This window comes from Ictalurus punctatus, unplaced genomic scaffold (assembly GCF_001660625.3).
Source record: "Ictalurus punctatus breed USDA103 unplaced genomic scaffold, Coco_2.0 tig00006921, whole genome shotgun sequence".
NCBI classification, from domain to species: Eukaryota; Metazoa; Chordata; class Actinopteri; order Siluriformes; family Ictaluridae; genus Ictalurus; species Ictalurus punctatus.
This window is the reverse complement of record NW_026521125.1, coordinates 10,001-32,500: the sequence shown is the minus strand read 5'-3', so window position 1 is coordinate 32,500 and position 22,500 is coordinate 10,001. Positions and strand designations below refer to the sequence as shown.

The window sequence follows — 22,500 nt, the reverse complement described above, 5'->3', positions numbered from 1 at the left end:
GTGCTCCAGAATACACACACAGAACAGAATATACACACACACACACACACACACATCAGATTATACATAAACACATTCCAGAATATATACATACACTTCAGATTATACACACACGCTCCAGAACACACACACACACACACACACACAACAGAATATACACACACTTCAGCTTATACACACACACACTCCAGAATATACACACACACACAAACTATAGAGTATACACACACACACACACACACACACACACACACACATTGTGCAACTCACCTGGAATCTCAACGAGAACAAGTCTGCACACAGCAGATGGACAGGTAGAGAGACACACCCTTCAACAACAATACACTCACAATCCCGCTCTTACTGACTGCATTTCCTTTTCTCACACACACACACACACACACACACACACACACACACACACACACACACACACAGAGACAAACAAACCCTTCAGCAACTGTTTCAACTTTTCATTAGCAAAAGATTCACTTTGCTGTTTCACAAGTTTGGACACGACCCCGTGTGAAACACACTCTCTGTCACAGGCACAGACGCACACACACACACACACACACACACACACACAGTTCCCAATCCTCAGCACACTGTGTGAAAATCTCAGACCACAAAAAATGCTGCTGAAGCAACTAACTGCATGAAAACATTTTTTTGTATTATTATTATTATTATTATTATTATTGTTATTATTATTGTTATTATTGTTATTATTATTGTTATCACACTCTGCTCAACACCGCGGTGTTATTCCCCCGGCCGCCATCTTAAATATCCAGAATCACTTTTATTTTTAGCGCAGTTGTCTCTGTCTCACAGGCCACGCCCACACAAGCTCCACCCCCAAACACTGAAACGCTTCGTTTTAGTTTAATGAGGTTTAAGAGTGTAACTGCACCGCACCCTGACTGCCTCACACACTTATTACACAATCACTTCACGTAACGTAACGCTGTTTACCTAACATCAACGTGTGTGTGTGTTCATGGAAAAGATCTGATTTGTTAGATAATGCTAATGGGTAAATGGAGCACTTATATAGCGCTTTTATCCAAAACGCTTTACACTGTGTCTCATTCACCCCTTCACACACACACACACACACACACACACACACACACACACACACACACACACTCACACTCACACTCACACTCACACACCAACGGTAGCAGAGCTGCATGCAAGGAGCTAACTTGCCATCGGGAGCACCTTGGGGTTCAGTGTCTTACCCAAGGACACTTGGGGCAAGTCATGTGGAGTCATGTGGAGTCATGTGGAGTCATGTGGAGTCATGTGGAGTCATGTGGGCCAGGAATCGAGTACCCTTAATAGATAGATTACCCTTGTAGTGAAATTTTCACACACACACACACAGTGACAGATGAAGGAAGTTGATTGACGGAGAGATAAAACACATTTCATCCGCACTGTCGTCACTGTTTGCATAACTTTCAGTTCACTTGAAAACACACACACACACACACACACACACACACACACACACACACACACACACCCTTACACTTTCTGTTTTTGTTCAATCAGGGATAAAATCCACAACTAAAAAACACCATAAACTGTGTGTGTGTGTGTGTGTGTGTGTGTGTTAGAGGGAGTCCCCATTTTCCTGTACTGTGTTCAGGTTAATGTGAATTAATGTGACCCCCCCCCCCCCACCCTCACCCCCCGAGAGACATTAATCATTAACTGTTATGATGTGATACACTGAAGACCGCCATACTGGATCCTCCTCCTCCTCCTCCTCCTCTTCACCCCATCACACACACTTTACAGCTTCAATACACACGAGATCCAAGGTGACAAAGTCTGCTACATCCAATCTCACGCTACTTCACACGTTTAACGTTAAAGTTACAATTCTAATAATAAAAATAACAAATAACTGTAAAGCCGTTTGAATATTTCACACTAAACCCAGAACCTGCTTTAAATCGGACATTTCAGCGTTTATTACGAATTCTTTTACTTCACGTTAACCTGAGTGAAGTCTCCAGGTGTTTTAAGGCAAATCATCCTTAAGAGAAAAACAGATGTGTCAGTTCTCACTAGATTAGACTCCAACACTAATCCCAATCAGACACTTGTGTGTTCTGCAAAAACACCAATCTGAATTCCTGCGGTGGAAAACGAGCGTCACGCCCTTGAACACACACACTGCATGTAGGCCACAAGTCTGAACTCCAAGTTTCACATCTAACCCACACTCTAATCCCTGATAATCCAACTTAATCTCAGGGGAAAAGTGACTGTCTCACACTGCACAACTGCAATAAACACCACTGGATGTAGGGACCTCAACAGTTTACAAGTGATTCATCTAAACAAAAACAAAAACAAACACAAACACAAACACAGCCAAGTGCTCACGAGACAGAAGTGCTCACGATCTCTCTCTCACACACACACACACACACACACACACACACACACACACACACACAAATCTCAAAATGTGACATTTAAAGCATCACACACTTCTCAGATCCTCCGTCACTTGAATAAACACTAACTTTTTAGGCTGCCTACGAAGTCTCTAAGTGAAAGAATGGAATCGAATCATCACACAGTCCTTAAAGCGGAGAGTTCATTCACACTAGATTTAAGAAATTCACACACACACACACACACACACACACACACACACACACACTTGGAACCCTCACCGTTTTTCCCACAATGCGCTTCTCAGTAAACTCGCGTGCAGTCCATGTGTCTCCAGCCGTTTTATCCTCACGCACACACCGCGCGCGCTTCACCGTCAGCGTTTTCTGGCATGGTGAACACACATTCTCTCTCACACACACTCACACACTCTCACACACTGTGTCCGCCTTACACTGAGACACCTGAGAGGTACACTCCACCTGGTGAGGAGGGGAGGGGGAGGGGGAGGGGGCGGAGTCAAGCAGGAGCGCAGAGTCACTGCTCTCTGCTGCCACCTAATGGACAACACCATAAACAACAATAGCAACAATAACAACAGCGACATAAAACATTAAAACACGCAAATAAACGCAAAAGAGATGCAAAATAAACTGTAACTCAATACTTAAATAACAAATGTATAATCTGTAAATACAAAACGAAAAACATTATTTGTGAGCATTTCTGTTGAACTGAATTTGAAAGGAAGGATAAAGTGCTCAGAGGGAATGATGAAGGAGAATGTGTGAGGAGCTCATCAATCATCCATCACTAATCATTCACTGATTGATTTAAATATATATATATATATAAATTATAAGTTTCCTGCTGCTGTGTATCATCACTGTGTTTAATTAGGAATTACTTTTAATTGTCTTCTTGTTGTATTTATTTGAGAGTTTATAGATGATCATTTCATTATTAAAGTGTACGGAAGCAGCAGGTGACTTTAAGGCTTCTGCAATAAAAACTGTATAACTGATGTTAATGTTTTTGCGCCTTTTATAAAGAGTGTAACACATTTACTGTTTAAAGTGGAGAGTAAAAGCATTTATTTACTCCAGCATCATTCTTCTTCTGTGTAAATTTCTCTTTTGTTTCCTATTCTGTTTCTGTTTTAATCTGTTTTAGGGTCACACCCACACATCAGGAATCACCCGACCTGTTCATCAGAGCCACGCCCAGTCTCTCACCTGTTTGTGACTCACAAGAAATCTTTCTAGGTTATGAAAACCTGCTGCTGCGGTGGAAGCCTCAGTGATATGTTTTTTAAAAACTTTATTAAAGTTGAGTGCAAAAGTTAGCATCCCCATGGGGAAGTTGTACCTCAGTGTAACTCATACTGAAAAATGTAACTCCTGGAGATGTGTGTGTGTGTGTGTGTGTGTGTGTGTGTGTTCAAGATTTTATCACAATCTTTACATGAATTGGTTCTTCAAGAAACGGTCTTGACATGGTGAAAGGTTCTAGCTCCACATAGACCCTATAAGGCTTCCCGCAGTAGGACAAGTTAAAGAACCCCTATGGTTTCTGGATTAAAGAACTTTTTTTCTAGGAGTATAGTCACAGAATTCTTAGACGTATTATAATATTTTGCTTTAAGTTCTGATTCGATTTTTCATGTATTTTAGAATCATATTTAATATAAATTGCTTGTTGGTATTATATCTCTGTAAAGTTCTGCATGAAGTGAACTGAGACTCAAATTCTGAGCGAGTTCTCGAGCCGCTGAACGAGGAGGTCTCCGATGAGCTGAAGTTCCTGTATGTTTTAATTCTCTAACAGTCCGTTTCTAACGCAGAATAAACAGATGGATGTTCTTTGTGTATCTGGTTTAAATGTGTGATGATGAGAATCTCCGCTCGGAGAGGGACAGAATAAACTGGGCCACACACTTCTGATCCATATTCAGATTTATTTCAGTAATCAGGTCAAATGGACATCAAACTGCTTCGGTTTCTGAATTTCACTGAATGTATAACAAGAATAAAACTACTACTACTACTACTACTACTACTACTAATAATAATAATATCATCATCATCCCTATTTCTCCTGGTTGAATCCCTGCAGCTCCCACATGCAGCACATCCTGTGTAGCTGAAGATTAAATGTACCTGAATGAGCATGCGGTTACTATAACATCATCATGGGGTTATATTCAGCGATTCAGTAACGTTGAGTGTGGAGATAACAGATTTAACACAAAGCACAAACACACACAGGACGAACTCTCTAAACAATAATAAACTCTCTAAACTTAATAAAGTCATCAAGTCAGAATAATAAACTGGTAATATTCTAACAGCAGGCAGGAGTGTTATGGCCACTAGGTGTCCCTGTGAGCCCTCAAATCCTTCAGAGAGAGAGACAGAGAGAGAGAGAGAGAGAGAGAGAGAGAGAGAGTGTGTGTGTGTGTGTGTGTGTGTGTGTGGTCAGTGCATGTACACACATTTTAGTGTTTCAGCAGCAGCGTTTTTCCACACGAGACCCTCTTCAGTGATTTCCCCCAAAAACGTCAAAAATTTACATTCACAAAAAAACCCCAAAAACTTCAAATTCTTTTTTGTTAAAAAGTCCAACATTCATTAAAACAATGGCTCACTGAGGAATAAAAACAATCAAAACAATCAAAACAATAGTGTGATCGCAGTAATGACTAAACTAATTGATTAAATCACTCTCAGATATGATTTGTGCAAAAAGCAGGATCATCCAAGACTCCGTCATCTCCATCACACCTGTGTGTGTGTGTGTGTGTGTGTGTGTGTGTGTGTGTGTGTGTGTGTGTGTGTGTTTACTGCCGGAAGTAGCACACATCATCCATGGCTGCTGTGATCCTAACACAAGACAATAAAATATTCATTATTAAATGATTTAATAAAAATACAGTGAAGTAATAGTGATATATACTCTGTGTATCGGATTATAATATTATTTAAAAAAAATAAAAATGAAAAAATAAAAGAGAGGGAGAGAGAGGAGGAGAGGAAAGTGATGAGGAACTACAGGAGAAATGGAGATGTGATGGAGGTGAAGGAAGAGAAAAAGAGAGAGGGACTGGGAGAGAAAAGAAGAGCTAGGTGAGAAAAAGAAAGAAGAAAAGATGAGAAGTAAAGTAGAGGGAGGAGAGGAAAGAAGTATAGAGTACAGGAGGAGAGGAGAGAGTGAAAGGAGGGGGAGAGGAGGAGGAAATGATGGAGGGATGGCGGATGAGTGCGAGTACCTCTGAGCCTGGTGTCCTCTCTCACACAGATTCACCAACACGTACAGGTGTCTGAGAGCGTACTCGTACTGTAACACACACACACACACGTTACACACTAATGCAGAATATGACAGTAGATTCAGTGTGTGTGTGTGTGTGTGTGTGTGTGTGTGTGTGTACCTGCAGATCGTGCCAGTTGAAGCAGTGTGTTTTGAAGTGTGTGGCCGCAGCTCTGTAACACTCGTACTGTGTGAGCTCCTGATGCTCCTCCACCACCTGCTGAACCTCCAGGTGTGTGTTCACCACTCGCTCCGTCACCTTGCGCATTGTGTTCGCCAACAGCTCACGCACCTACACACACACACGCACAAACACACACAGTCCCATTAATAACATCACTAGGAAGAACTTCTCCATCATCATCTTCCTCCATCATCATCACCTTCATGTGGGCACTGATCTCCATCAGGTAACCCCTGGCAACGGTGATGTCATTACTCTTCATCAGCTTCCTCTTCAGGACAGACAGGTAGACGTCGGGGCTGGGTGTGAGGTCACGCTGTGTAACCGGGGGCAACGACATGGGTTCAGCCAGCCTGGCTCCGCCCAGAGAGTTACCCTGGAACTGAATCACCTTCATACTGGACATGGTCTGAGACAGACAGACAGACAGACAGACAGACAGACAGACAGACAGACAGACAGACAGACGTTAACATTGGAGATTTGTTTGTGTACTGCCTGTGTGTGTGTGTGTGTGTGTGTGTGTCACCTTGTTTCCATATTGCATGACGTGGCTGGTGTTGGTCTCGTGCTTGACGATCTTAAACTGCTTAGCAAGTGTCTCTTTACTCAGATCCTCCTGCGCACACACACACACACACACACACGCACACACACACACACAGAGGTCATCAATCGGTTAAATGTTAAAGACGATCACTAATTTGATTTACAAATTTATTAACATTTCATACAAAAAAAAACAAGGTTTCTTCCTCTTAAAACATCTCAGGGAGTTTTTCCTCTCCACCGTCGCCACTCAGTGTCTTGCTCAGTTGGGATAAATTCACTCCTTTAATATCTGTACACCGTGTTGATGTTTCTGTAAAGCTGCTTTGAGACAATGTCTATTGTAAAAAGCGCTATACAAATACAACTGAATTGAATTGAATTGAACTAATTTGATAAGTTTTTTGCCAGAAAATATAAAAACAAACAAACTATCATGAAATTTTTTTTCTAATTTTGATGATTAACTTTGAATTTCATTCGCACATCACGCCCAGATCTCACAGCACCGGCTCCGGATCCACGCGCACCCCTGACCGGGATGAAATTGATCTTAAATAAAACATCTTTCTCGACACTTTGATGAAATGATCAGTTAAAGGTGTAAATGTGTTGGAACTATTTTTTCCGAGGGAGGGACCCGTAGCGGTCTCTGATGGCGCCTTTAGGAGAGCGTAAAGTAAACCGGAACTACTTCTTACTGCATGGATCCAGAGTTAGTGGAAAGTGAAAAGTTGCAGATAAAAGAAAAAAAACGTTTATTTTTAATTATTTCTCACCGAGTCCGAGTCCTCCATCCAGTTAACGCTGTACCAGTCTCCCAGATACGTGTCTCTGGCCTCGTCATAGTAACAGGCGTAGGACGACTCTTGAGGGTTCGCCGCCGTGGTGGCATATACTGAGGATCATCATCATCATCATCATCACTAACGTTTCCGCAGAGCAATTTCTCTTCATCTCAATATAAAACATCCTGACTGAATCCAAACCCCGACGCTCAGACCTGGATTAAGTTTATATGCACACTATTGCGCAGCACTGTGAAACTCGTGTTGTGCAAGCGATGATGAATTTGACGGTTTTCAGTAAGTTATGGCTCAAGGTTTAATTTCATGACTAACTCAGCACTTCTGCTCCTCGCTTTCCTTCATCATCACCCGCACTAAAGAGAGACAGACGGGGGAGGGTGGTGACTGAGTGAGGGGGGTGTCATGGGGTTGTGACGTGTGTACACGTGCACAAGTGTGAGCACACACACACACTCACACACACACACACTCACACACTGAGGAATATAAGGGTATTTCTGATACTCATCCTTTAACTCAACTACCAGCCACTAGCTCCGCCCACATTAACTTTTTTTTCAATTTAATAATAATTAAATAACAACAAATAAATGATGATAATTAATGAAAGTTACTAGAATCTAATACTAAATTATTTTAATGAACTGATGGAAATTAGGATCAGGGTTAACCCTAGCGCTAACCCTAATTAAATAAAAGAATCAAACCAGAGATTAGAGCGGATTTTATTTGGTTATTTCTCAAACTGATTTTTTCCTCAGCTTTAAACGTTCAAATGTCAGAAATAAATATTTTACACTGAAAACACACTCTCTCACACACACACACACACACACACACACACACACACACACACACACACACTCTCTCTCTCTTAATACTGACACTAACACACTGTGTTAGGGTTTGAATATGAACAGCTGTGTGTTACATCCTCAGACCCAAACCGAACTGAACTGGTGACAGGTGAACTTTAATCTCAGCACACACACACACACACAAACAGGAAGCAGGTTACTGAACTTCAACCACTAGTCATATGACTATCAGAGGATTGTGTGTGTTTTTTCTGTACACAGCTGCAAAAAACCCGTCGCATCAGCATTAAACAGAGAAAACCGGTTGTGCGAGAGCTGCGAGTGGAAAACACGCAGGGAAATATCAGGCGTAGTACCGCCAGACTCGCCGAGAGAAAAAAGAAGTGAATCTCAAACACATTTTCATTTGGACATAGAAAAAAACCTATTAACAATAAATGCATAATAAACAACAAGATCACTGCAGCAAAAAATTCAACAGATCAGGCTTCGTAACCTTCGTAACCTTCGTAACCTTCGTAACGTTCGTAACCTTCGTAACGTTCGTAACCTTCGTAACGTTCGTAACCTTCGTAACGTTCGTAACCGTATCAACCGGCTCTTCAATTCTCTCTCAGTTCTGTTCCTTGTATGAGTTAGTAATAATAGTGTAGTGTAAATACAGGCAGAGTTTATAGTGTTATTAATCCTTGTTGTCATGGTTACATGTTGTCATGTTGTCCCGCACCTGCCAGCCAATCAGAAACGAGAATTCTCTGAGGTGGTGGTGCTATGATTCATGTTTATCAGCTTCCTTATTATCACACTTTATATTAGATAATTTGTTTCTGGTGTAAAAGTTCTTTTTGTTTTTTTGGTGAAACTCACCGTCAATGTCAACCGGCAGCGGCTTCATCATGGAGCCGGACTCGCATGCCTCGATGTAGAACACCATCTGTGTGTGTGTGTGTGTGTACAGTGGAGATGAAGAAGGAGAAGAAAAGAGTACAAGTTAAGACACAGATAAGGATTTAAGACCATACAGTGGTTCTGTTCCTACCCTGACGTTGATTATTCGTCCCCACGTGTCAGACGTTTTTATCCGTTTATATTTTATGTACATGAAATAAGTTGGTTCCTGTTCTCGCTTTAACTAGCTATAAACAGTCGTTCCCTCAGCAGCCTCTGTTTAATCTGTGTAAAAGTGTAAACTCCTCCGTCCTGAAGACTTCGTTAAACGTAAAGGTACAGCTTTACCTCTGACACTGGAGACTCCTTTAATAAATGTTAAATAAACGTCTCCTTACAGATCAACAACGAGCTGTTGCTATAGAAACGATAAGGTATCAGAACGAGCACTTTGACATAAACCTGTGATTTGCAGCTGCACTACTGTCGGAGAATTAATCAGGACTGATGAGCGGTGGGAGACGATTAAACCCGCTAACGTTACACTGCACCGGAAGGAAAATTCACACCTTCTTGTACTTGTGGTTTTTGCGCATGTACTGCACCGTGTCCATCAGATCGTTCACGTAGAGCTGAGGAGGGAAGGATGGAGAGAGAGAGAGAGAGAGAGAGAGAGAGAGAAAGAGAGAGTATCATCATTTATCTGTGTCTCTCTCACACACACACACAGCTTTAAATTCTGTATTTTTTCTCCATAAACTTGTCTTATCATAACTACTTAAGAAGAAAAAAAACATGCGCATGTGACATTTAGAATAATTCACAAATAGTTTTGAAGTTAATGACGAGTAATTACATTAAAAAACATCAAAAAGTTCTCAAAGCGTTCAAGACATTTTGGGAATTTTTTTTCTTTCTCCGTATGACTCAGAGAGATTTTCAGGTCCAGACTCGTCTGCATCACAGCGTAATCACATTTCAATCACTTCTGAGTGAGTTTACCGTAACACAAAGTCAGTGACTTCATAACAGGAAGTGGAAAGTAGTTCACCTCACTACTGGGGAAGGCCAAGAGCCCGGGACCGCCGTGATCAGTGAAATAAACAAACACGTGGTCGTGTGGTCCGCTGAAACCAGAGGAAAATAAAAACAGACCAGTTTAGACAGGCTGCGTCCCGATCCAGTTCTAACACATCCCAGTTCACTTTCCCTCGGTTCACTCCGGCGGCCATCTTACAGGCTCTTCCATGAAAAAAACTTAAACCTAAACCAAATCAAAACAACGCTCACTGATCTGTGCACACAGCTTGCTCTAGGTAGAGGAAGGGGGCGGAGCCAAAAGAGGACACCACGTTTTTTATCTACAACCCCACTTCCAAAAAATTTGGGACACTGTGTAAAATGTAAATAAAAACAGAACGCAATGATCTGCAAATGTCATAAACCCGTATGTTATTCAGAATAGAAGATAGGACGTGTTCAAACTGAGGAAATTTACCGTTTTAAGGAAGAAAGACTTCCTTAAATGGCTGCAACACGTCTCAAAAAAGTTGGGACAGGGCAACAAAAGGCTGGGAAAGTAAGTGTTAGTAAAAAGAAACAGCTGGAGGTGACTTGGGAACAGGTCAGTAACGTGATTGGGTAAAAAAGAGGATCTTAGAGAGGCGGAGTCTTTCAGAAGTAAAGACGGGCAGAGGTTCACCAATCTGCGAAAAACTGCATCTACAATCTGTGGAACGATTTAAGAATAATGTTCCTCAACGTAAAATCGTGAAGGCTGTGAATCTCTCATCATCAACAGTACGTGATATTAGGGCTGGGTATTGAGACCAATTTAGAGATTGGATTTTTATTTATATGATTTCGATTCGATTCAATATTGATTAGTTAACAATATTTCAATTAAAATGTTAGTTTTGCAGACATTTAATATAAATGCTGATAACTGAAACTCTCCTACTTATCTATATTACTGAAATACACATTTATTTTAACAATAGGGCACGCACAATTACCTTTAATTACTTTTTACTTTTACTTTGAGTCACAAAGATTGTAACAAGAAATAATAAATATGTGCATACAACATACACAAGGTAAACACAAACTGCACATTACTGTAAATAAATTATAAAAAGATTGTAAATGTCAACACTGAAAAAAACTTGAAATATGTTTAAGAAATAAAACCTTTTCAAAATTCAAAAGATGAAAGAATGGCGACATCTCCAGGACGAGAGGAGAACTACAGATAATATTCACATCCTCTCATGTAAAGCGCATTAAGAATCGATTCTGGGATTTTCTGAATCTATATCGTTTCATTCAATTGAAGATCAATTAAAATCGGAGAATCGATAATTTTTACTCAGCCCTACATAATATCATCAAAAGATTTCGACAATCTGGAGAAATCTCTGTGTGCAAAGGACAAGGGTGTCACGAAAATCATTGCATGGGCTCAGAAACACCTCCAGAACTCATTGTCTGAACGCAGTTCGCCATGCCATCCACAAACGCTGGTTAAAGCTCTATCACGCAAAGAAGAAGCCATATGTGAACATGATCCAGAAACACCGCCGTCTTCTCTGGGACAAAGCTCATTTAAAATGGACTGAGGGAAAGTGGAAAACTGTTCCGTGGCCAGACGAAAAAATAACATAAATAAATAAAAGAATTGGGACACAGATCAAAAAATTTTGATTTGTACACGTTTTTTGAATCCTAAATCCTAATGCTGATATGTGATACATGATGGAACACACACACACACACTTCAATTCGTCTTATAGAGAAAACACACGCACTCATTTCTTCATCCTTCACCCCTTTATTTTCATGCTCACCTTTTCAGCACTTTTCCTGATCCTCCCTTCACACCGCTCGCATCGCCCTTCAGCACTGCCAGGAAGTTCTCAGGGGTCACATCCTGACACACACACGCACACATATTTACAACGAGTTTATGTGAATGTTTAGTGTATTTTTTAAACTTTTGTGTGTGACTCACTTCGCCAACGTAATCTTTCAGCACTCCTTTATACACATCCGAACCATTTGGCCTGTTGATGATCACTCCTGGAGTCGGGTTCCTGAAACACACACACAGACACAGACACACACACACACAGACACACACAGACACAGAGAGAATGACACTGTAAATATGAAGGAAATCTAATACACACACTGCAACCCAAACCTTCCTGTAACTAACTCACACACACAGAAAGAGAGGGAGAAAGAAAGGGAGAGAGAGAAAGAAACTCCTGGTCGTCTCCGATTAAATATTAACAACGTGACTCAGAGTCACACACACGTGCACACACACACACACACAAATGCTGTAGTTTCACTGAGATAGGCGTAAAACAGTTTGATATCTAAAACTAAACAATCCTCGTGAGCCTGAGAGGAAACATCACACATATTTTATTTAATGCTAAATGTCAGCATTAATAAAAAACAAAACAATGCATCACACACAAAACTGAGAAGAACACACTCCGCTTCCTCTCCTCTAAATCACTTCCTGCACTGATAAGATCACCTTCACACACACATTAATAATAAAATGTTTCTAAGCACTTGTCAGGTATAATAAGACATTATTATAACAGTGTAATAGTTATTTAATGTGCTGATCATGTAATGTAGATGTACACACACACACACACACACACACACACACACCCCTGCTGTCTGTGTAATGACAGATTAGGGGTACATTGTGAAGATGATCCCCGACAATGAGATAAAAGAGGAAGTCTGAACCAGAGGTCAGTTACTCATACATCAAACTCATGCTCATGACTGTACTTTTTATTCTCACTTCGTCACAAGAGGAAACCCCTTGTGTGTGTGTGTGTGTGTGTGTGTGTGTGTGTGTGTGTGTTTCAGAAAGAGAGAGCAGTGAAACCTCATGTCAGATTCTGAAGTGTCCATGATGTTAGTAATACTGAGTGTGGTCTTTACGGGACACAGAGCCGCTGTAATAATATCAGCACAGGGGGAAGGATATAAACAAATAAACAAATAAAACCTGAATAAAGTTTAAAAACCATAAAGTCACTCACTCCTGATTCTGCGCCAGATCGTCGTACATCATCACCACGATCTGCTCGTCCGGAATCCCGTTCTTATGGACGATCTGATACGCGTGACACACATCGGCCTGCGCACACGCACGCACACACACACACACACACACTCTTCAGAATAACTGCATCTCAATGATTATAATGGTCATAGTAAAATAATTATATATGTATTGTACAGATTTTATTATTATAGTTATTATTTAATAAATATACATGTATTATTGTATATGTTATTATTATTATAATTATTATATATGTTAATCATATTAATGCTATTTGCTACAATATTAGACTTTATAACAATAGTTAATTACAGTTAATTGTAGTTATAATATTAACAGAAATATTGTTTTATATATGCAGTATTCCGTGTGTGTGTGTGTGTGTGTGTGTGTAAGGTAAAGCTCACCTGGTGTCTGTAGTTGTACCAGCCGTTTGATCCGGCTACCAGGACGACCCAGTTCTTCCCCTTTCCCGTCTCCTGAGTCGGAAAACCGAGCGCCAACGACACCAACGTCACCGTGACCAACACCTTCATCATCACCATCTTCATCAACCCCGAGACACTGAGAGAGACCGAGAGATCATTACAATCCATCCAGTCATTAAATACATTAACGAGGTAAACTTCATCACGGTGTTATTCGTTATTCACCAGCAGCTGTTTTTAAGAGATGATTTGATGATTCAGTCTTACTGACTCATGTGGAGGAATTAAAAGTCTTAACATTAGCATTAACACACGCCTACTTTCCCTAACACTTACTCCTAAACTGTCCGGTTAATAACACTACTTTTATTCATGTGAATATTACCGCTGTCCAGGATAAAACACTCGCTGTAAATACAACCACTCCAAATGACAGTGAAATACTCATAATGATATCAGTAATGAGATGTTTATTCAAATGAGATTTATTCAGATTAGGGTTTTTTTTAAAGAGCTGTGAGAGTTTAGAGCTGAGCTCTACTTTACATTTAATCTCTCAAAATGCTCCGCTCATACAGTTAAATAATAATAATAATAATAATAATAATATTTAATGTGCATAGTTATGTTTCACTATACACTTCTCAATATTTTATTCTGCGAGTAATTAAAACTACCACTACAAAAATATACCGATTAACCAGCAAAAACAGATTTTAATAACAGCCTCCCTTATAGACTCAACTAAAGTCATAATATCAGACAACACTAACTCGACATTATTAATTTCACATACTGATCATAATAATAAAGGGTGCCAATAATTTTGGAATCTGGGATTTATTTACTTGCAGTATTTACTTTTTTTTTTTTTTAACCTTAATTGTATTATTACACTTTTATTACGTTGTATTGTATTATTATGAAGCGCATTAATAATGAGGCTGGTATGAAACGGTACAAAATATAAATAATAATAAAATGAATATTAATCTCGACGCTCGCGCGACCCTCAGCCTGCTGTTTTTCCCGAAAAGCAGTTAGCAATTAGCCATGAAACTAACCAACACACACAAAAACATTTTAGAGATATTAAACAGATTAAATACGTGTAATTACACTATCAGAAACGTCTAATGAATAGAAAACAAGCAAAAAAAAACCTCGACTTTATCTAATGTATTATTTTACCTCAGTACCGCAGGATTTAAGGAAAGTTCACGGAAGGAAAACGCCGCTTGGACTGGGGTTATGGATAATGAGACGCACGCGCACGGGCATGTACACCCCTTCGCTCATAATAAAAATAAGACATCAACATTATTCTTATTTAAAACATTAATTCAATCCAACTAAAATGCGTCAGAGTTTAAATCCTCACCTTCACGCTTGTCGAACCGAGGTAAAATAGCGAAAATACAGTTTGCCCACCTTGTTTTTAAAACACCGGGATGACTGACAATCACGCCAGCCAATCAGAGCGCAGGTTTCACTCCGGGGGTGGGACATGTCCCCTCACATGACCGGTGGATCATGTGGTTTTATTCCCCGTGCTCTCGCTCGATTCGCACTGCGCGTGCGCACCACTATATGGATGAAAAAAAGAAAAGTATTATGGATTGAATTTAGATAAACAATAAAAATAAAAGGCAGACGAGAAAGTATGTATATTGAGGCATATCATAGATCACAAACAACTAAAAATACATTCAAAAAGGTATTAAGGATTACATTTAAATGAATAATAAGCAGACTTGTGGCATATAATAGATCACAAACAACTAAAATACATTAAAATAAACAACTCTGATGAAATTAGAAGGTTTGAAGCACAGTTCTTTTGCATTTGTGCTTTTCGTTATCTCTTTCAATACTATAGGATATTGCCTAATAATAACATATTAGATAAAGTATTATAAACGTCTTTGTTTATTTATAATGTTTAAAATGTGAACACATGACTTAGAGATAATAAACAAATAAAAAATGTACTAATTTTATACAAATATATTGAAATCATGAAAAAAAAAGAAAGTATAAATACGAAATTCGGGCACTTTACAGAATGAAAACGTTAATTATAAAATAAAAAAGAAACCTTTCAACAGTTCATTAGTAAGTGAATAATAGTGCCTAGGTGTGTCTTTATTAAATTGTATATACCATTTGTGTATGTAATATTTGTCAGCAATACCAGCTTTGTTCTGTGAATCATTTATACAGAAATCCTTTTCTGTGGATTGAGAGATGTTCAGGGTTTTTAACACTATTATAGAGATAGAATTTAACATCATTTATTTGTTCTGTTTTGAGGAGGGAACATGGTGCGGAGAGAAAGTGACTTCCTGTAAATGTTCATCTAAACCACAGATAAGAAGTGTAGTGTACAGACCCAGAGTGTGTGTGTGGAGTGTGTAGGATCATGGCGGTGAGGACAGATGTGTGGGTAAACTTCAGGGGAAATTTAGGTCTCACTTACTGCAGGAAAGAACACACCTGTTATTTCCCACAATGCACCTGCACTCAGGCACCGTGCTGCATGTGACAGCATTGCATCATCACATCATGGTCACATGACTGCTTTATTTCTGCTTCATAACACTTCCTGATATTCTGAGATAAAGTTTATCTGCTGAGGAAGATCATGACTCCGTCCCAAATACCGTTCGAGTCTAGTTAGGGTCCTGAAGAGGAGGGGCTGATCGTAAGGGGCGGGGCACAGGGCTGGACCGAGCCAATCAGGAGCTGAGGAACAATTCTTCTCCATTAAACAGAATTCTTGTATATACTGTATAATAAAGTGTAATTCTGCTTTAATAACGGAGTAAAATGAAAAACAGAGTGAAATGAAGAACGCTCTTCTCACATGCAAACTCTAACTCAGAGACTCTGAAGTGTCCACGGGTCCTTCTGAGGGGTCTCAAAGACAGCGACATGAAGCGTGAAATTTACACGTCTTCCATCGAACCCGAGCGCTTGGGACACAGCTGTCTCCCTCTCCCTCTCTCTCACTCTCACTCTCTCTCTCTGTGTTAATTATAAACCGCTTCATGCAACAGGACAGCTGACAGAAAGTCACATGAGACATCACACATGTCCAAACTGCAGTAAAATAAAACATCCAAATGATGCAGTTAAACCACAAAAGAGAAAAAAACACAGGACATGAAATTATGCTTAATCATCATCTGTCCAAACACACACACACACACACACACACACACACACACACACACACGAGCGAGAGGGAGAGAGAAAGAGAGAGGGAGAAGCAGCACAGAGTGTTTGCACACATGAAAAAAAAATATTTATCTGATTAAAACAACCAAAGTGTGTGTGTGTGTGTGTGTGTGTGCAAACTGAGAAGAACCTGCTTCCATTACTCTTCATATTTGGCAATAAGTTATTTCGCAACATTCCTGACAAGACAGAAAGAAAGAATCAAACAACAAATCAGTAACAGATCCAAAAGATCCCCATCCAAAAGAACATTGTAGCTGATCTAGAACCGTTCCAGCTAAATGACAACTGACACTCCAGGTGCTCTAGAACCTCACACACAGACAATCCCGCAGCTCTAGATCCAAAACAACCACTCTGGAACTCAGTATCTAACAAATACTGTAGTTACACACACACACACACACACACACACACACACACACACACACACACACACACACACCCTAGCTGGCCTGTAACCATAAGAACCGTAGATACTGAAGGACTGAAGGTGAAGGACAGGTGCTGCTGTTCTAGATTTATAACAGTATTATTCTAGATGTTGTAGAACCACAGAACCCTTCTTACAGGAGGTAGAGCATCTACACTTTGGGCTCTAAAGTATCTAGAGCCAGTGTTTTTACAGACCTGGAGAACCCACAGAACCATTAGCACAGACGAGACGCTTCCTTAACAGCCATTAGACCCCCAGTGTAGAGTACCGCAACAACCTACACAAGCCTAGCTACTGAAGTACTGAACAGAGGAATAACTCAAACCAGACTGAAGCGCTAAATCAAATTCGTTTATTTGTTTTCCATCTTATAAAAGAATTTGAGTTAAACAGGGAAACAGTCCATCAGAAGCTCGGCTCCGTTCTAACCCACGGGCGATTTATACATTTAATAACCTTTAATTTTATACAGCGTAAATGAAAAAGGTAACAAAATGTAGAAGCACAGTAATAAATATTCAGAGCAAGTCCCTTCTTTACACTCCTGTATAATAATAATAATAATAATAATAATAATAATAATAATAATAATATTTTATATACAATTCTATTCAGTAAAAACATCTGAAGAGAAAAGCAGGAAAATAAAAAAAGACACGATGATTGCATTTTTCCCGAAAGGCGTGACGAGTCGAACCGTGTTTAATAAATAAAAGGCGTGAAATGATGTAAAGATTGTAGTGCATCAATCTCTGTAAATCAAACACACATCATACAAAATAAATCCATAGTGCAACTCGCTATAACTCTGTCTTATTCATTAAAATAAATCACCATGAAAGAATCATTCATAAAAAAGCTAAAAAAAACAAAATAATAATAATAATAATAATAATAATAATAAACCCAAAACACAGTTGGATGAAGCTAAATATTATATTTAAATATCATCATTTATAATACAAATGATCCTAATAACATCGTTTATATTAGTGTCTGTGTGGAGAACACGTTTGGCAGAATACTAAAAAAATTCATTACAAAAATTTAAAGCGTCGTCGTAAACAAGGGAAACAAACGAAGACTTTCTCTTTCTATAAAGTCCATGATTATATATATATATATATATATGTGTGTGTGTGTGTGTGTGTTTGTATGTGTAAGAAATTCAGTCCATAGAAGACAAAATGCATAGAAATGAAACAATAAACTGACACTTTTCTATAAAGCACATTCATAAATCAACAGAACTGCTTATAAGGTTTATATCTTCGTAAACTCTATAACGCTGGAATAAAAGTCCTTAACCATCTGTAAACATGTGGTGACAGTATATTATATATATATATATATGCAAAATAAAAGAGCCCCAAAATACAGGCTTGAATACACACTTGCCTGATACACACACACACACACACACACACACACACACAATGTATTTTTAAATATTTTAGAAATATAATGATCTGAGTGTGAGCCACGCGCCTACATTCCGTCTTTAAAAAGATGAACAGTAGTGTAGTCTACACACGGCGTCGTTGTATACGCTGCATTAATGTACAAGACCTTTGTCTCTTCTGTAAGCTTTACACAGCCTGTTAAACGGCACCTCAGCGCCCCCTACAGGCGCGGCGTAGTTTAGTGTTTGTCCCGTTAGTGTTGCTGTAGTTCTTAGGGCTTCGCAGTGCACTGGCATTATGACGAGTTTATAAAAGAACTTTTATAAAACAGCACAGAGACAGAAATATGATCGCTATAAACACGACGATTTACAGGAAAGTGTCACCTATAAGCTTCGGCACAAAAAGAGAAGTGGAAGTTTTAACGCAGTGTGCTCGAGTGTGATCCGTCACGCAGCACGTGCGAGTGACAGAGCGACAGACAGGACCGAGGCCTCGTCCTCCAAATACTCTCATCCATCCTTTCTGGGTTTGTTCTGTTTTGTTTTAAATATCACCACACAACAACACGCAGTTCCAAAACTGTCCTGCAGGCGGCGATACTGCATCAACGTCAAGACCTTCACTCATCAGTGTTACAAAAAGATTCAAAACAAAGCTAAATGAAACAGTAAACTGTAATCTAACCTGTTATCAGCGAACACGCGGAAACCACGTTCGATCGCTAGCATGTCCCGTTTCATTTCGTACCTTCTGAGTGTAAACATCACCCCAATGCCATCAGCGTGTACAGGGCTGCTCTGGAGAAATCACACTCCGAGCGCTCGAGAACCAAAAACAACACACATCCTGTTCGTCCGTCTTACATGTCCGCTCTTTATTATTATTATTATTATTATTATTATTATTATTATTTTGTGTCTGCTTTTTGTGTCGTGCTTCTCTCGGGAAGTGAAGACATTCTGTGAATGAAGACGTTGGTATCGATCATTAAACTGGGATTAACCCGCTGGAGACACGTGGACAACTCTCACAATGTCTTCATGAACTTTTTGGAGTTTGAAAGTTTTGGTTACGGGACTGTAAATGGAGCGACAGAAACCCCCCAGCTTTCATTTAAAACGTCTTCATTTGTGTTCCGAAGATGAACGAAAGTCTTTGGTACACACAAACACACACACACACACACACACACACTCTCACACACGCACACTCTCACACAAACACACACACGCGCACACACACACACACGCGCACACACGCACACACTCTCACACACGCACACTCTCACACACGCACACTCTCACACACGCACACACTCTCTCACACACGCACACACACACCCACACCCCAGCCCACCCCAGTCAGTGTCCTACACGTCTCTCTAGCGGGTGAGAAGATGATAAGTAAATGTAAAAGGCCGCTCTGATCAGACTCCGACTCGCAGTCAGAGTCTCTGCGTGTTTCCATCGTCTGAGTTTCAGTCTGTCACTGAGGAGTGAACTTCCTCCTGCACGCCGTTTCTCTGACACACACAACATCAGAGATCAAAAACCCAGAGAGAAGGATTACGTTCCTCCAAAATATCCTTCTGTGTGGACGAGGCATGAAGCTGTGTGTCTGACACCTGCGTGTGTGTGTGTGTGTTACTATCTAAAGTAGTACCTGTCCCTGTGTGTCTTTGCCACCAGCCTGTAGTGTGTGTGTGTGTGTGTGTGTGTGTGTTTACACTTCTGCTCCCAGTTCGATCACTCCAGTCTCTATAATGGGAACCAGTTTATCATCCACCTGGACCAGCAGGATGGATTTATCGATGGGGGAGCGAGTGAGAGGGTCACGACTGCAAGGCATCCACCGGTGAATCACCTTCACACACACACACACACACACACACACACACACAATTCAACAACAATAATAATAATAATAATAATAATAATAATAATATGTAACAGTTCTAATATAATGATTTATATACAATAGAATGAATCAGTACTTCTGAGTTTGTACATCACACCCACCTGGTTAATAGCTAGCTGTATGTGTGTGTGTGTGTGTGTGTGTGTGTGTGTGTGTGTGTGTGTGCTCTCACATGTCCCTCCATGCCCTCCAGGGGGCCCCAGTCTCTCCAGCAGCTCGGCCCCGCCCTCAACCTCATCGACTCGTCAGGCCACAGCAGCTCCTTACGCTTCGACAGATTAATCACATCCAGCACCTGATTCACATCCACTATCTAACACACACACACACACACACACACACACACACACACACACACACATTGTAGAACTTAACAGTAATGAGATAGAACTTAAGATGTTATCTCTCTCTCTCTCTCTCACACACACACACACACACACACACACACACACACACACACCTGTACTCTGTAGGAGATGTCCTCCCTCCTGGGTGGTTGGTGATGATGATGATGGTCGAGCAGGCCAGCGAGTGTGTGTGTGTGTGTGAGTCGCTTGCACAGAGTCGGCTCGGCGTTGCTGTTGTACCGGAGCGATGACGACTGACTCGCCACGGACGAGCGAGTGGGAGAGTGACGCACCAGAGAGGAACGCACAGACTGAGAGCTCTGACTGGTTCCTAATGAGAGGGAGAGATGTATATATGTAGGTATATGTGTGTGTGTGTGTGTGTGTGTGTGTGTATATATATATATATATATATATATATATATATATATCTAGAGAGAGAGAGAGAGAGATAGATGGATAAATCTACAGTGTCCTCCATTAATATTGGCACCCTTTGGTAAATCAGAGCAAAGGCGGCTGTGAAAAATCGTCTTGTTTAATATTCATAAAATTGACAAGAACACTCTGCTTCATCAATATCACACACTCGCAGACAACACACAGGCTTACCAGCAAATATCTTTCTTACATATAAGTGTGCAACAATTATTGGCACCTCTGTGAATTGACATGAGAATATATTTGAGGTACACTCGCAGTGACGTGAATTTTTAGTACACGAGGATGACTCTATCTGTGTGTCTGCACACGTGTGTGTACACACGCCGTCTCAGGGTCTACGAGCCTCGTGAAGTGTTTCTGTTTGTCTGGAGCGTTGAACGTGTGCACATCTGTTTCTATTTATTTATTTCTGTACGAGTGTGTGTGTGTGTGTGTGTGTGTGTGTGTGTGAGTGTGTGTGTGTTACCCAGTGAGTGAGGAGTGTGTGTGTGAGTGTGTGTGAGTGTGTGTGTGTGTGTGTTACCCAGTGAGTGAGGAGTGTGTGTGTGTTGAATGATGGTCACTCTGTGGTGTGTGTCATTTATGTTCCCAGAATTCCCGAGGTCACACTCCTCCATGTTGCCTCCGCTGTTACACCCTGCTCCACAGCCTTTACGCACCCTGGACACACACACACACACACACACACACACACACACACACACACACACACACACACACACACACAGGATCAGTAGCGTGACCACCACACCACCAACACTGTGAGTGGAGCCAAGCTAAAATCAGTACTCTCACACACACACACACACACACACACACACACACACACACACACACACACACACACAAGTGTGTACCTGTGCCAGGTGTTGATGATGAAGTGTCGGATGCTGGCGATGCTGATGGCTCCGCCCAGTGTGTGTGTGAGCTGTGTGTGTGTGTTGCAGTAGGAGGTGGTGAGGGGGGAGACGTAGATGGGGTAACCGATCGGCTGGTCACATGACGAGTTGATCATGTTCCTCAGCGCCTGCTTGGCGTTCTGGATGCTTCCACGCTCCGGGTTCCTGTTCCGCAAGAACACCAGCTCCTGCTGCTGCCCCGCCCACAGGCCACGAACACACTCCTGATTCACCTACACACACACACACACACACACACACACACACACACACACACACAGGCTTAATAACACAATCAAC

The 22,500-nt window shown here is 40.6% G+C and overlaps 3 protein-coding genes across 5 annotated transcripts in view; all 3 read right to left on the bottom strand.

Moving 5' to 3' along the window:
• si:dkey-157l19.2 (uncharacterized protein KIAA1522 homolog) overlaps positions 1 to 2,888 on the bottom strand; it is a 30,467-nt gene extending 27,579 nt beyond the window's left edge. For both annotated transcript variants that reach the window (XM_017463357.2, XM_017463356.2), the window contains exon 1: positions 2,706 to 2,888. The gene's annotated coding sequence lies outside the window, so the exon portion shown is untranslated. The remainder of the gene's footprint in view (positions 1 to 2,705) is intronic.
• A 1,473-nt stretch (positions 2,889 to 4,361) lies between these two features.
• Positions 4,362 to 15,034, bottom strand: lgmn (legumain). 2 transcript variants are annotated; one of them, XM_053679335.1, is made up of 14 exons: positions 14,893 to 15,034; positions 13,491 to 13,647; positions 13,058 to 13,155; positions 11,992 to 12,073; positions 11,828 to 11,910; positions 10,033 to 10,108; positions 9,551 to 9,613; positions 8,961 to 9,027; positions 7,246 to 7,364; positions 6,447 to 6,536; positions 6,117 to 6,326; positions 5,855 to 6,025; positions 5,693 to 5,760; positions 4,362 to 5,306 (listed from the first exon to the last, which is right to left on the bottom strand). In XM_053679335.1, exons 2-14 carry the CDS (start codon positions 13,632 to 13,634, stop codon positions 5,264 to 5,266), a joined length of 1,314 nt encoding a protein of 437 aa, XP_053535310.1. In that variant the 5' UTR covers positions 13,635 to 13,647; positions 14,893 to 15,034; the 3' UTR covers positions 4,362 to 5,263. The 2 variants fall into 2 exon arrangements, with proteins under 2 accessions (XP_053535310.1, XP_047010420.1); XM_047154464.2 differs by lacking the exon at positions 14,893 to 15,034 and adding an exon at positions 14,703 to 14,856.
• Positions 15,035 to 17,523: 2,489 nt separating this feature from the next.
• LOC108262680 (pecanex-like protein 1) overlaps positions 17,524 to 22,500 on the bottom strand; it is a gene marked incomplete at its 5' end in the record, with an annotated part of 14,341 nt that continues 9,364 nt past the window's right edge. Inside the window, 5 exon segments of the mRNA XM_053679334.1 lie at positions 17,524 to 20,456; positions 20,683 to 20,823; positions 20,971 to 21,188; positions 21,825 to 21,961; positions 22,159 to 22,433. Coding sequence (XP_053535309.1) covers positions 20,316 to 20,456; positions 20,683 to 20,823; positions 20,971 to 21,188; positions 21,825 to 21,961; positions 22,159 to 22,433 — 912 coding nt within the window.